This window comes from Brienomyrus brachyistius, chromosome 12 (genome assembly GCF_023856365.1).
Source record: "Brienomyrus brachyistius isolate T26 chromosome 12, BBRACH_0.4, whole genome shotgun sequence".
Taxonomy (NCBI): Eukaryota; Metazoa; Chordata; class Actinopteri; order Osteoglossiformes; family Mormyridae; genus Brienomyrus; species Brienomyrus brachyistius.
The window spans coordinates 4,332,479-4,344,823 of NC_064544.1; the positions used below are offsets into that span (position 1 = coordinate 4,332,479).

At 49.8% G+C, this 12,345-nt stretch overlaps 1 protein-coding gene across 20 annotated transcripts in view; it reads right to left on the reverse strand.

The window, feature by feature from the left end:
* The window catches only part of LOC125704612 (RNA-binding protein 47-like), a 32,144-nt gene that overhangs the window by 2,694 nt on the left and 17,105 nt on the right, over positions 1-12,345 (reverse strand). For 15 of the 20 annotated variants that reach the window (XM_048970449.1, XM_048970454.1, XM_048970456.1 and 12 more), the window contains 3 exons: positions 3,158-4,341; positions 2,083-2,295; positions 521-708 (listed from right to left, as the gene is read on the reverse strand). In XM_048970449.1, coding sequence (XP_048826406.1) covers positions 521-708; positions 2,083-2,295; positions 3,158-4,310 — 1,554 coding nt within the window. In that variant the 5' untranslated portion in view covers positions 4,311-4,341. Of the gene's footprint in view, positions 1-520; positions 709-2,082; positions 2,296-3,157; positions 4,342-10,383; positions 10,635-12,345 lie in introns of those variants that run through there. The other 5 variants (XM_048970441.1, XM_048970440.1, XM_048970438.1 and 2 more) reach the window with 5 other exon arrangements.

The following is a 12,345-nucleotide window of genomic DNA, read 5'->3' on the forward strand; positions in this document are numbered from 1 at the left end:
ATACTCTGTAAACTTAGCAAACTACCCCAACGCTTTTGATGCGGTAAATTTTAAGTTTAAGAATGAAATAATATCGATTTGCCGTAAGATTTCATGCGTTACTGCAGTTCCTGTTAGCTTTTATACGTGTTCATGGCTCATTCACATCAGTCCATTAGCATTACAGGACCTTCTACGAAACTGCACTTTACACACATTTTTATGTATATTTTATCCCGTATGTCTAAATACCACATGCTGCTGTATCACCCAGCAAAAATTGTTAGCATGCTTTACGTACATGGTAAAAAAAGTCTTTCTGAGTATAATGTGTAGTACGCTGTCAATGCACCGTGGCTGACAGGTACGGCGTCAGAACAGACCATCCCGGACATCGAGGTGCCTTTTACACACCTCCTCGTGAGAAGCTCTCACGTGAAAATACAACATCATGCAGGCCAGTTGTAAAAACAGGTCTTTGTTTACATGAGATTCCACAGAGGATGGGGTGAATGGACTGAGGTGGAAAGACAGGGCTGACCTGAAACGGAGGGGGGGTGGAGACGGCAGGGAGGACGGTGGCGGTGGGGGCGGCCACCGTAGGGTCCTGCTGGATGCTCAGGGGGTTGATGAGATGCTCCACCGTGTGCATCTTCCCGTCCTCCATCAGCTTGGTGGGGTGACCCGTGGAGAAGATGGGGTACTGGCCAGCCAGCGTGGGGAGAGCCACTGTGGGGAGGAGATGTGTGCCGAAAGTGGGTCAGCAGAGGTGAGCTGCGAGCCTCAGGACTCACTAGGGGGCGCAATGACCTCACACAGCTGCCCACACGTGCACACTCTTGCAGTCACTGCTGTTAATGCTTCACTCCATTCACTGCACCAAGCTTTAGCTGACAGGTGAATGATCTTCTAAAAAATATCATAATGTTTCAGCACTGGTGGAATTTACTTTTCAGTTCCTGAAGGCACTGCACTATGAGGGCACTGCACTATGAGGGCACTGCACTATGAGAACACTGCCCTCACTGGGAATCTGCAGTAGCACTATGATTCTGGATATAACATCCACCATAACTCTTCCTGATGTTAGTCAACGTGTCTAGATTTCCAGAAGCGTGTTACATGGTGACATTAATACATTTCCATGCACACAATCTTCTCCTACGGTGACACGTTATATATATTATACACCAGACCCTATGTTGTCTAATCCTCAGCTTCTTGTGAATCCTTGGTGCCATGAATGTGTGAAGAAAACGTTCACACAAACGTTTTGTGTTTTTATTTGCTAGAAGTAAAAATCACTTGTTTGTAACATTTTTAACACAAAAATGGGGGAAAAAAAATCATATTTACGTGCCGTAAAGGACACACAATTAGAAGAAAGAAGTTTGGCTTCAGGAGTGAGCAAAGGCAGGTGTCATATGAGATAATTAATTGTACGAATGTAAGGAAGTCTGCTCCCGTTACCCCCGGCCAATACACACTGATTCCCCCCCCCCCCCAACCCCCAGAGAGAGAGAGAGAGAGGAACACAAAAGGCTTCAACAGCCCCCAGATTTATCCAGTGTGATTCAGATTAAAAGGGAAAACTGCTCCAAGATTAACACATTCAGCAGTGTGTGTATTTAGGCCATTGGGCCGAGCTAGACCTCTCGTACAGGATAAGCGAAATGCTCTTTAAAGGTCAAGGGTTAGGGTTAGGGTTAGCGTGTCGCCTGCAGCACCTGTTAGAAAAGTCAAGAAAGCGGACTGAACAATAGGGGCTGATGACGTGACCCTGCACTTCACCGGGCGCGACTTTCAGTCGGACTAATTCAGCTGTCATGGGGCAAAATGACCTAATTCTCCACCGCCCAAGCATGAATTACGCCAAGCTAACGCCCTATGCGCTCTGACACTACGGTCTCCCCTCTGGCATGGTAGCTGGGCACATGCGTGCCAATGGCCGGGGCGGCCTGCTCCGTGACGGCGGCCCCCGTCGATGGAAAGCAAAGGTTTCCAGAAGAGGACAGGAGACAGTTAGTGGAATAAAGTGGGGCGAAGGAGCGGAGCAGAGGGGGAGGCATGAGGGAGAGAGCGAGATGGAGTATGATGGCTCACACTGACTCGGGCACGGTTTGATGCCCACGGGATTCACTGCGGCCAGCTCCAGGCTGGGCACCAGCTCGTACGGCTTCTCCTGCTGCTTGGCTTTCCCCTCATGGTATCGGCTGTAGATGCCTCGCCCAGCTGAATACCCCCCCAGGTAGGAGCCCCGTGACCCTGGGGCCCTACTCCCAGCGATCGTGCGCCCCCGGCCTCTTACGGTACCTGCTTGAAATAATAATGAGATAATTGTGGGGGGGGTCCTTGTCACATGACACGTCGTTTCTGGGAGTCACAGTAAATCTCGTTCAGCTGATTCCACTCTCATGTGCTAATTCCTGCCAGAAAGTTCTGCTGTCCCAATTTCCCTGGAATGCTGGACCCTGTAAATCCACTGGACTGATGGAAGTCTCAAGGACAAGGTCGTGATTTCACGGCACATTTCACTATGAAATTAATGATAATTAGAACTAAAATCATGCTTATGGGAGTTTTACTCACACAAAAATGTTCTGGGGGAGAATGAAAGATGATTGGTTCAGAGCAATAACCAATCAGATTGCAAAGAAGGTGGGTCCAAGGAACTAGAGGAGGTGGGACCCACCAATCAGATGTCTCAGCCCCGCCTCTCATAGTTTCTTGGAGCTTGGATTTGTTCAGAGAGATTTTTCATTCTGCCCTCAGAACATTTTTCCACATTCCGTATCAGAAAATACTGTAAAAAGGCACTAAAGATGCTAAATCCTAATCATAACTTAGCTAAAACATCCAACAATGTGGCCAATGACAAGACAGGAATCTTGTGCAAGACTTAGAATCCACTATGCCGATATTTCCAGGAGAATGGATCTTAAATGATATATTCATCTCCTGTAGCTGATTGATTCGAATCATTTGACAAGTGCAATATTAAAAACTGATATTGGGATTGCGGTAAATGCTCTGATCGAACAGAAGTTTATGACATGCAGTAGCTAACTTTCATCAGTACGTAATCATTGTTAAACAGTCAGCAGAAGATGAGCAAAGCCTGTTAATGAAAGAAGACCAGTCCAGCAACAGAACCCGTATTTAACAAGAAAAATCTAACCTTTCACAAAGTAGTCCCTGTTGGGTCCTATCAGTGCATTGTAGGGATATCCATAGTAGGTCAGCGTGTAAGGGTCGCACTGGTAAACATAGCTGGTCTGGGTGGTCTCAGGGATGGGCACCGCCCCCTTGGCTGCCTTTTGGTAGCGCGTGTACTGCTCCTTGTCCACAGGCTTGGCTAGCGTCACCTCTATGCAGGAGCCTTCTATTTCAGAGCCGTTGAGATGATCCATAGCGAGGACGGCATCGTCGCGGCTGGCGAAGTGCACGAAGGCGTAGTCGCGGATCTTCTTGACGCGCTCCACGCAACCTGGGTTGAACTGGCTGAAGATCTTGCGCAGCGTGTCCTCGGACGTCTCGATCATGAGGTTGCGCACGTACAGGATCTTGACGGTCTCCATGACGTCCTCGTCCACGTCGATCTCCGGCTCGGCCCAGTCGACGGCGATCTGGTGGCCCCACAGCTGGATCCGGCCGGGCATGAGTTTCCGGCGGGCCATGGCGGCCGCCCTGTGACTCTCGTACTCCACGAAGGCGAACCCTCGGTTCTTCATCTTGTCGGCGGCGCTGGCGTACACGATGACGTCCAGAACCCCGTCCGTCACCTTGGAGACCTCCTCCAAGATCTCCTCGCGCTTCTTGGTCTTGGGGATGCCCCCGATGAAGAGGCGGCAGTTGTCCACGCTGCAGCAGACGCCCAGCAGGCGGCCGGGCCGGATCTCGTAGTTGTTGAGCTCCCGCACGGCCCGCTTGGCCTCGTGCTTCTGCGTGTACGTCACGAAGGCGTAGCCGCGGTTCTTCCCGTCGAAGTCCATCATCAGGCGCATCTCGTAGATCCGACCCACCATCTCGAACACCGGGACCAGCTCGTCCTCATACACGTCCCGTGGGATCTTGCCCACAAAAATCTCACATCCCCTTGGGGGCAAGGGCCCCTCCCATCCGGGCGGTGGTCCATACTTCCGCTGTCCATTCTCCTGGACCATGCTGTAGCCTGTGCGCTCCATCAGGGCTAAGAGGGCGCTCTCGTTGACAGCTCCAGCCACGCTCTCAGGCACGGGGGCTGGGTTGTGGTGGACGTGGCAGGCAGGCTGGGCGCTGGACGGGGTCGGGTTACTCATCGTGGTTGTAGTGGCAGTGTCTTCTGCTGTCATTATGCCAAAACCATCTAATTTGTTCTTGGTCCTGGAGAAGTTATTCAAGCAGATGACAGTTAGAACATGGACGATAAAGTTCTACATACACCATAATGACTGTGAGTGGATATGCATAAGATTCCATTTATATTTTACAATACCAAAGTCAAACGTGTTGGACCTTCCTAGGTGTGCCCCGTAATGGATCGTGGTTATGGGAGTTGCCAATAAAAATTCTGAGGACTTGACCTTGGTGTCCTCAATGGTAGGTACAGATATGTTTATAATATATAACACTTAAGCTATGTTTAAGATCAATTTCATGACAAATAATTATTTTGGTAGTTCAACATATTTTATGTGAACTATAACCAAATGTTATCTTTTTAATTCATAATGGTGAGGAAACCTGCAATGGCTTGGTGCCCCACCCTGGGTTGTTCCCTGCCTTGCACCTGTAGGCTCCGGGATGGGCTCCGGACCCCCGCAACAGTGATTAGGACAAGTGCTTACTGAATTTGGATGGATGGATAGTTTGGAAAACACACAAACCACATGGGAGACCCTAGAGGAATAAGCCAGACTTTACAATCAATCCACAAGACACTATAACAGTGAGATAAGATGGCATTTTGACAGTTAAGCTTCTTCGTAGCGATGCACACAAATCACGCTGCTTCATCAGGAAAGCCCTTAATCTCCGCTATAATAAAGGTTACTGAATCCCCCACCCAGTTCCCACCCAGAAGGGCTCCGCCTTCCAGCAGGGTTAATAATTAATCTAAATGCACCTACGTGTCTTTCTGTTCACATACCACGCAATTCCCAGCAAGTGTGAAGCACCATCCATAAAAAAAAAAACCTCAGAGTGAGCATATTTCCTTGCGTGGCTCCATTTTATCAGTTATTACTGCTTTTATAGCCTTATTTTGCTGAACTCTGTGCTGCGTTTCTTTTGGCCTTGACCCGTCTTACTGCCCCGAAACACGCACAGGCACAAAACACAAAAACAAACAAAAAAAAAAAAACAATAAAAGAAAACAAGAGTCCATTGGCTTGTACTAAGAGGCGGGGTTACTGGCTGATCAGGGTACCTTGTCGGATTTAAGGTAGTCTGGGCAAAATGTAAGTAAACGAATGTGAAGTCCATTTATACTGGGGTACCTTAAATCCGACAAGTTACCCCGATAAGCCAGTAACCCTGCTTCGTAGTACAGGCTACAGGATGTCGAGGTCATGTGACCAATGGTAAACCAAATCCACCAGGCAGTCAACTGACTAATCAGCCACTGACTACAGCGTACATACAGACCACCGGTCCCCCAGCGCAGACAGGCGAGAAACATTACATAAAACCACAGGCGGTTTATATCTGCAAAGAAGACTTCCTACAGATTATGGTAATGCAGATACCCCCAGGATTAATGCCCCCCTCATATGAATATATGGATAGGAGGAGGCTGTCATTAGGCTGAAAGGCCAGCTGGATTTTGGCAAAGTGTGGGGGGTGGGGTTATGATAAAGCAGCTGCGTTGCCAGGCGACGGCGCCATGACAACGGGAAGCTGCCTGTGATCCGATATCTCTCCATCCCTCTTCCATAATCCCTGCTCCCGAAAGACGACGAGGTCTTCGGAGTGACCAGGGGACGACAGCCGGCCTTTCCGACGTCGCTGTGGATTAGCGGCCGACCGAAGACATTAAAATATCCCATTTTTATCACATCGGGAGGACGGGATTAAAACCCACGGACGAACACTTCCCCTCAAAGACCTGAAGCTCGAAACATCCAAGATACCAGAGTCTTGATTCTATCCCTTCAAGTCTACAGTTCAGGTCTACATGTGTCTAAATTGCCTGACGTGAGTGATGATGATGAAGGCAGGCCAGAGACCAAACAAGCAAATAAATACTCTCCCAAGTGCATTTAAAGCTGAGAATCATTCCAATCTGTCTCAGTGTTCTGTCCCTAAATCCTTATTCTCTCATTCGTCCACCAGCATCCAACCCCCCAGATTCAGTCCCGGCAAGATATCGCGGCGTCAGTGATTTCTAGTTTGTTAATGACAACAGTAATAGCCTGAAAAAAACAGAAAATGATTTATTGAGGTATCAGATCATAGCAAGTTTACATTCAGTTCAAGTAAATGCAAATGAAAAGCAGCAGCAAAATACCCTTCGTCCTGCGCACACGGCCAGGACAGAGAACTAACCACGAGGGCAGTGGTGGCGGCCAGGACAGAGAACTAACCATGAGGGCAGTGGTGGCGGCCAGGACAGAGAACTAACCATGAGGGCAGTGGTAGCGGCCAGGACAGAGAACTAACCATGAGGGCAGTGATGGCGGCCAGGACAGAGAACTAACCATGAGGGCAGTGGTAGTGGCCAGGACAGAGAACTAACCATGAGGGCAGTGGTAGTGGCCAGGACAGAGAACTAACCATGAGGGCAGTGATGGCGGCCAGGACAGAGAACTAACCATGAGGGCAGTGGTGGCGGCCAGGACAGAGAACTAACCATGAAGGCAGTGATGGCGGCCAGGACAGAGAACTAACCATGAGGGCAGTGGTAGCGGCCAGGACAGAGAACTAACCATGAGGGCAGTGATGGTGGCCAGGACAGAGAACTAACCATGAGGGCAGTGGTGGCGGCCAGGACAGAGAACTAACCATGAGGGCAGTGGTAGCGGCCAGGACAGAGAACTAACCATGAGGGCAGTGATGGCGGCCAGGACAGAGAACTAACCATGAGGGCAGTGGTAGCGGCCAGGACAGAGAACTAACCATGAGGGCAGTGATGGTGGCCAGGACAGAGAACTAACCATGAGGGCAGTGGTGGCGGCCAGGACAGAGAACTAACCATGAGGGCAGTGATGGTGGCCAGGACAGAGAACTAACCATGAGGGCAGTGATGGCGGCCAGGACAGAGAACTAACCATGAGGGCAGTGGTGGCGGCCAGGACAGAGAACTAACCATGAGGGCAGTGATGGCGGCCAGGACAGAGAACTAACCATGAGGGCAGTGGTGGCGGCCAGGACAGAGAACTAACCATGAGGGCAGTGGTAGCGGCCAGGACAGAGAACTAACCATGAGGGCAGTGGTGGCGGCCAGGACAGAGAACTAACCATGAGGGCAGTGATGGCGGCCAGGACAGAGAACTAACCATGAGGGCAGTGGTGGCGGCCAGGACAGAGAACTAACCATGAGGGCAGTGATGGCGGCCAGGACAGAGAACTAACCATGAGGGCAGTGGTGGCGGCCAGGACAGAGAACTAACCATGAGGGCAGTGGTAGTGGCCAGGACAGAGAACTAACCATGATGGCAGTGGTAGTGGCCAGGACAGAGAACTAACCATGAGGGCAGTGGTGGCGGCCAGGACAGAGAACTAACCATGAGGGCAGTGATGGCGGCCAGGACAGAGAACTAACCATGAGGGCAGTGATGGCGGCCAGGACAGAGAACTAACCATGAGGGCAGTGGTGGCGGCCAGGACAGAGAACTAACCATGAGGGCAGTGATGGCGGCCAGGACAGAGAACTAACCATGAGGGCAGTGATGGCGGCCAGGACAGAGAACTAACCATGAGGGCAGTGGTGGCGGCCAGGACAGAGAACTAACCATGAGGGCAGTGATGGCGGCCAGGACAGAGAACTAACCACGAGGGCAGTGGTGGCGGCCAGGACAGAGAACTAACCACGAGGGCAGTGGTGGCGGCCAGGACAGAGAACTAACCATGAGGGCAGTGGTAGTGGCCAGGACAGAGAACTAACCATGAGGGCAGTGGTAGTGGCCAGGACAGAGAACTAACCATGAGGGCAGTGGTGGCGGCCAGGACAGAGAACTAACCATGAGGGCAGTGATGGCGGCCAGGACAGAGAACTAACCATGAGGGCAGTGGTGGCGGCCAGGACAGAGAACTAACCATGAGGGCAGTGATGGCGGCCAGGACAGAGAACTAACCATGAGGGCAGTGGTGGCGGCCAGGACAGAGAACTAACCATCAGGGCAGTGATGGCGGCCAGGACAGAGAACTAACCACGAGGGCAGTGGTGGCGGCCAGGACAGAGAACTAACCATGAGGGCAGTGGTGGCGGCCAGGACAGAGAACTAACCATGAGGGCAGTGGTGGCTTAATGGTTAGGGAAGCGCAATTGTAATTGAAAGACTGCAGGTCGAATCCTCGACCAGCGAGACACCACTGAGGTGCCCTGAGCAAGGTACCGCCCCGGTGCCCCCCGGGTGCTGAATTAGCTGCCCCCTGCTATGTCACATATGAGTTAAATGCAGAGGACACATTCCGTTGTTGTGCACCGTGTGCTGTGGTGTCAGCAATGACCGCTAATCACCAAATTCTAATTCTAACGACAAAGAAGTACAACCCACAGCAGCAGGTCGAGTCCTGGCAGAGAACATTCCGGGTTCTCGACCTCCCCTGGCTTCCAGAATGGCTCTGGGACAGACGGCTCGAGGTCACGGAGCGCTGCGGTCACATGTCTGCATCCAGACACCCCGTGGGCCTGCGTTCTGCTCCACAGAGCAACAGCTGAGACCCGTGACACGGTCATTCCTGATTGGCTGTTTCAAGTAAAATGGCGTTGCTCTCTGGGCCGCTGAGGCATGTGGGAAGAGGCATGCAAACACGCAGGCATGGTTTACTCATCCCCAGGCGGCCAGCTGACCGGCAGCGCCCGCCTTCCCGAGTACATGCTGACCTTCACGCTTATGTGTGCCTGGTACGGATTACTGGCCGCGGCGCTGCCGGGTGGATGATTAACGCAGGGACGCCAGAGTCAAAGCCTCCCTCACGAGCTCACGGCACACGGGTTTGCAGCAGAAAGAGCCAGAAGGATCCGTGGCGAGATCATGCAGCGCTATGGAGATTCACGGCAGTAGGGACCAGAGGTTTAGAAGATTCTAAACGCATCATTACCAGCTAAGGTGAAAAGCAAGTACCTTTATTTTCCGCTGAGGATTTAAGTAGGTAAAAAGAAAAGTATATACACTCCATGTACTTTGGCTTTTCAGTTACGCCCCTTATGACGTAAGCAGTATACACTCCTGCTGTTTCCAGGAACTTGTTAAAAAACACACAAACAATTAGCAAATTCATCTTTCATTCACACCTCTTTGCGGCAAAAAGCACAAATTATAAAACCCTAACCAAAATAACCACGTCAGATCTCTTTAAAGAGTTTTGTTTTAAGGACATTCTTGAACGGACGTTTTTTTCCGCGCCCCCAGTTACAAATGAAAACGGCAGCGGTGGCAGGAGCAAAGGGACAGAGGGAAGGGGACACGTCACCATCCCCAGAGCTGCACTCAGCATAGTATCGAAAACGGCACGCAGCTCATAAGAAGCAATCTGCAAAACGAGGGGGAGGCAAAGGCTCAGATTCATGCCAACGTGACATTGAACAACCTGTAACAAACGCCCCCCAATCTCCTTTTCCCAAAAACATTCCTGCGTTTCCTCTCTGCTTATTACTGCCTCTGACAGACACATCGCCACAAACACCTTCTTCATCTACACTATTTCTCAAATATTGCAATAAAAATGGATATATAATCATATTTGACATGATTTTAATACAAATAAACTGGCACACTGAAGACACCAAACAAACCAAGTCACTGAGGATTTCCTGGTCAGCCAATCACCTGCATTCAACAGACTGAGGTCAAAGGGCACTGGAGGTCTCACCTTCGCATTTGACTGCATTAATCACAACTAAAATAAGTAATGACACAGTCATGAAGCCCAGTTCGAGCGCTGCATGCTTATTTGATTTAATTTAATTGCTATCCAAAGCTTCTGCCTCTAAAACGCTTAAAGACAGCAGGTAATAACACTTTGGAAAGTTAGGTGTAATTTGGGGTAATTATCGGTATTTTAAAGTCAGATAACTGCGTAACAGAGGTTTACGTAAGCAGCTGAAGAAGCGATCGAGCGGAGAGTCCAAAACGACCTGCTGAAAGATGGTCGACGACAAAGAAAAGTATGAAAAATACGGGAGGAGAGCACTAGCGCCATGTCCATGGCGAGAGACAGAGGCATCCTGACCGCACCACACCGGCTCGGTGAGAGACGTACCTTCTCCGGAGATCCCGCCGTGGGACGGCATAGGTGGGGGCAGGTACATTATACCTGGGAGGCTCCCGCTCCGCGCTGAGAGCTCCTGTGTCAGAAAAGCACACGGCTCACTCTGCCGGATGACACACGCGCGGGCACACACACACACACACGCACACACACACACTTACAGGGAGTGGGGAGCCAAACACCTCCCGTAACCCAGCGGCCGTAACCTGCCCCTCGACTTGTCCGAGTGTGCCGAATGGATTTTCAGAAAGCCTCATTTTGGAGAGCAGTGGGGGGGGGGGGGGGGGGGGGGGGCTGACATTTTAATACTGACTCAACCTGAGAGGCTGGGTGGAGCCTAAAACACAGAGAGCCCAGCATTAAGTTTCTTCCTCTTTTACATCTTACTGTGTTTTACTGCTCATCTTCCTTATTCACTTTGCTTCTCTCAGCCTCCGGGAACTTCCGCGGCTGGCTTGCGGAAGATTAGTCACCCGGATGATGCAGGTAAGGAGAGCGGAGGATGTGCACGTTTGGAAATGGAAGGAGAATCTGCCTTTATGGAGCGGACGCAGCGAATACCCGTCAGCGGGCGAACAAGGAGTCGGCTGACAGCAGGGCGTCGGTGGGACAACGTGGCGTTCACTTAACAAAGACTCGCCCCATGGCACTCGAATCCTTTAAGGGCACCGGAGAGGCCCTAAGACACGTCAGCACCAGCAGGACAAAGTGGCAGACACTTAGCAAGGGCAAACACCCCTCTCCCCCCCCTCCCCAGCACTCGAACCCGAGGAGAGGAAGCGGGAGAAGCTAGCTGACGCATTCGATGTCCGGACAAGATCGGGGCGCTACGAGAATTTGGGCCTTGCGCTAACACTCAAAAATAGGAATAAATATATTCACTCCGTTAAATTAATTAAGGAAAATTCAATAGATTACTACTACTGACAATAATAGTAATAACAACAACAATAATAATAATTAGTAATAATAATAATAACAATAATAAATGAAATAGTTTTATTGGACCCTACATATTTTTGAAGTTGTGTACAGTTCTTCAAGGACATGGATCATAAGAAATCAGAAGCCTGCTGGTCCGACAGACTCCATGAGCGACAGACTGCAGCTGCTCTGCCCTCCTGCGCAGATGAGCAGTGCCTCCTGCACGGCGGCCACGCAGACGCAGATGCAGCCGCGCCCCCGTCTGCCTACACCAGCTGACAGGAAGCCCAGGCCTCTCTGCCGGAGTGTCTCACACTTTTCATCGCGACACCGTGCTGCTCCTCCAGCAGTTCACTCAAACCTCATCTCACACCTTAACCTCCTTAAGTTACTTATAAAACTCGGCAAATCGACCCATGAAACTTGTAAAGCTGCACGTCACCTACTGCTTTACTTGGTTACCTATCTTTACTTGGCTAATAAATTATGAGTTACTGTGTACAAAACTATAAAGCATTTCAGTTCATGTAACCGTATGTCTTAAAAACACTAAATCTTTAGTGTCGTGACCCTCCTATACTTCTAGTAAGTGAACATTGAAACCGACAAATTCTTGGTTAATAATTAAACCACGTAGCAAATTATTAATCAGTCTTTTTATAATCCAAAGACTCTGTTTGGGAAATTAAGGATTTAGCTAAATTAGCATTAACTTCTTTGGTTGTTCTTTTGGTTCTGATAACATCTCTGTTACGCCCTCATTTGTGTCCTTTTTGGTAAGAAAATCACCAAGTCGTCCACATAACTCTTAAGATGTTATGAAATAGGCAAAGAGTCATGAGTCGCATATACACTTTGTATTAAATTTTTTAATAATTTTTGCAAATCTAATATTTCCCAGTACTTTCAAAATGCATCAGACGTAAAAAGTTGATATACAAGGAAACGGTAGGCCAACGATCCGATTCAGCCTTGCAGTAAATCCCTGAAAACGATAAACTTAAAGTTTCTGTATTCATGCATTTATTT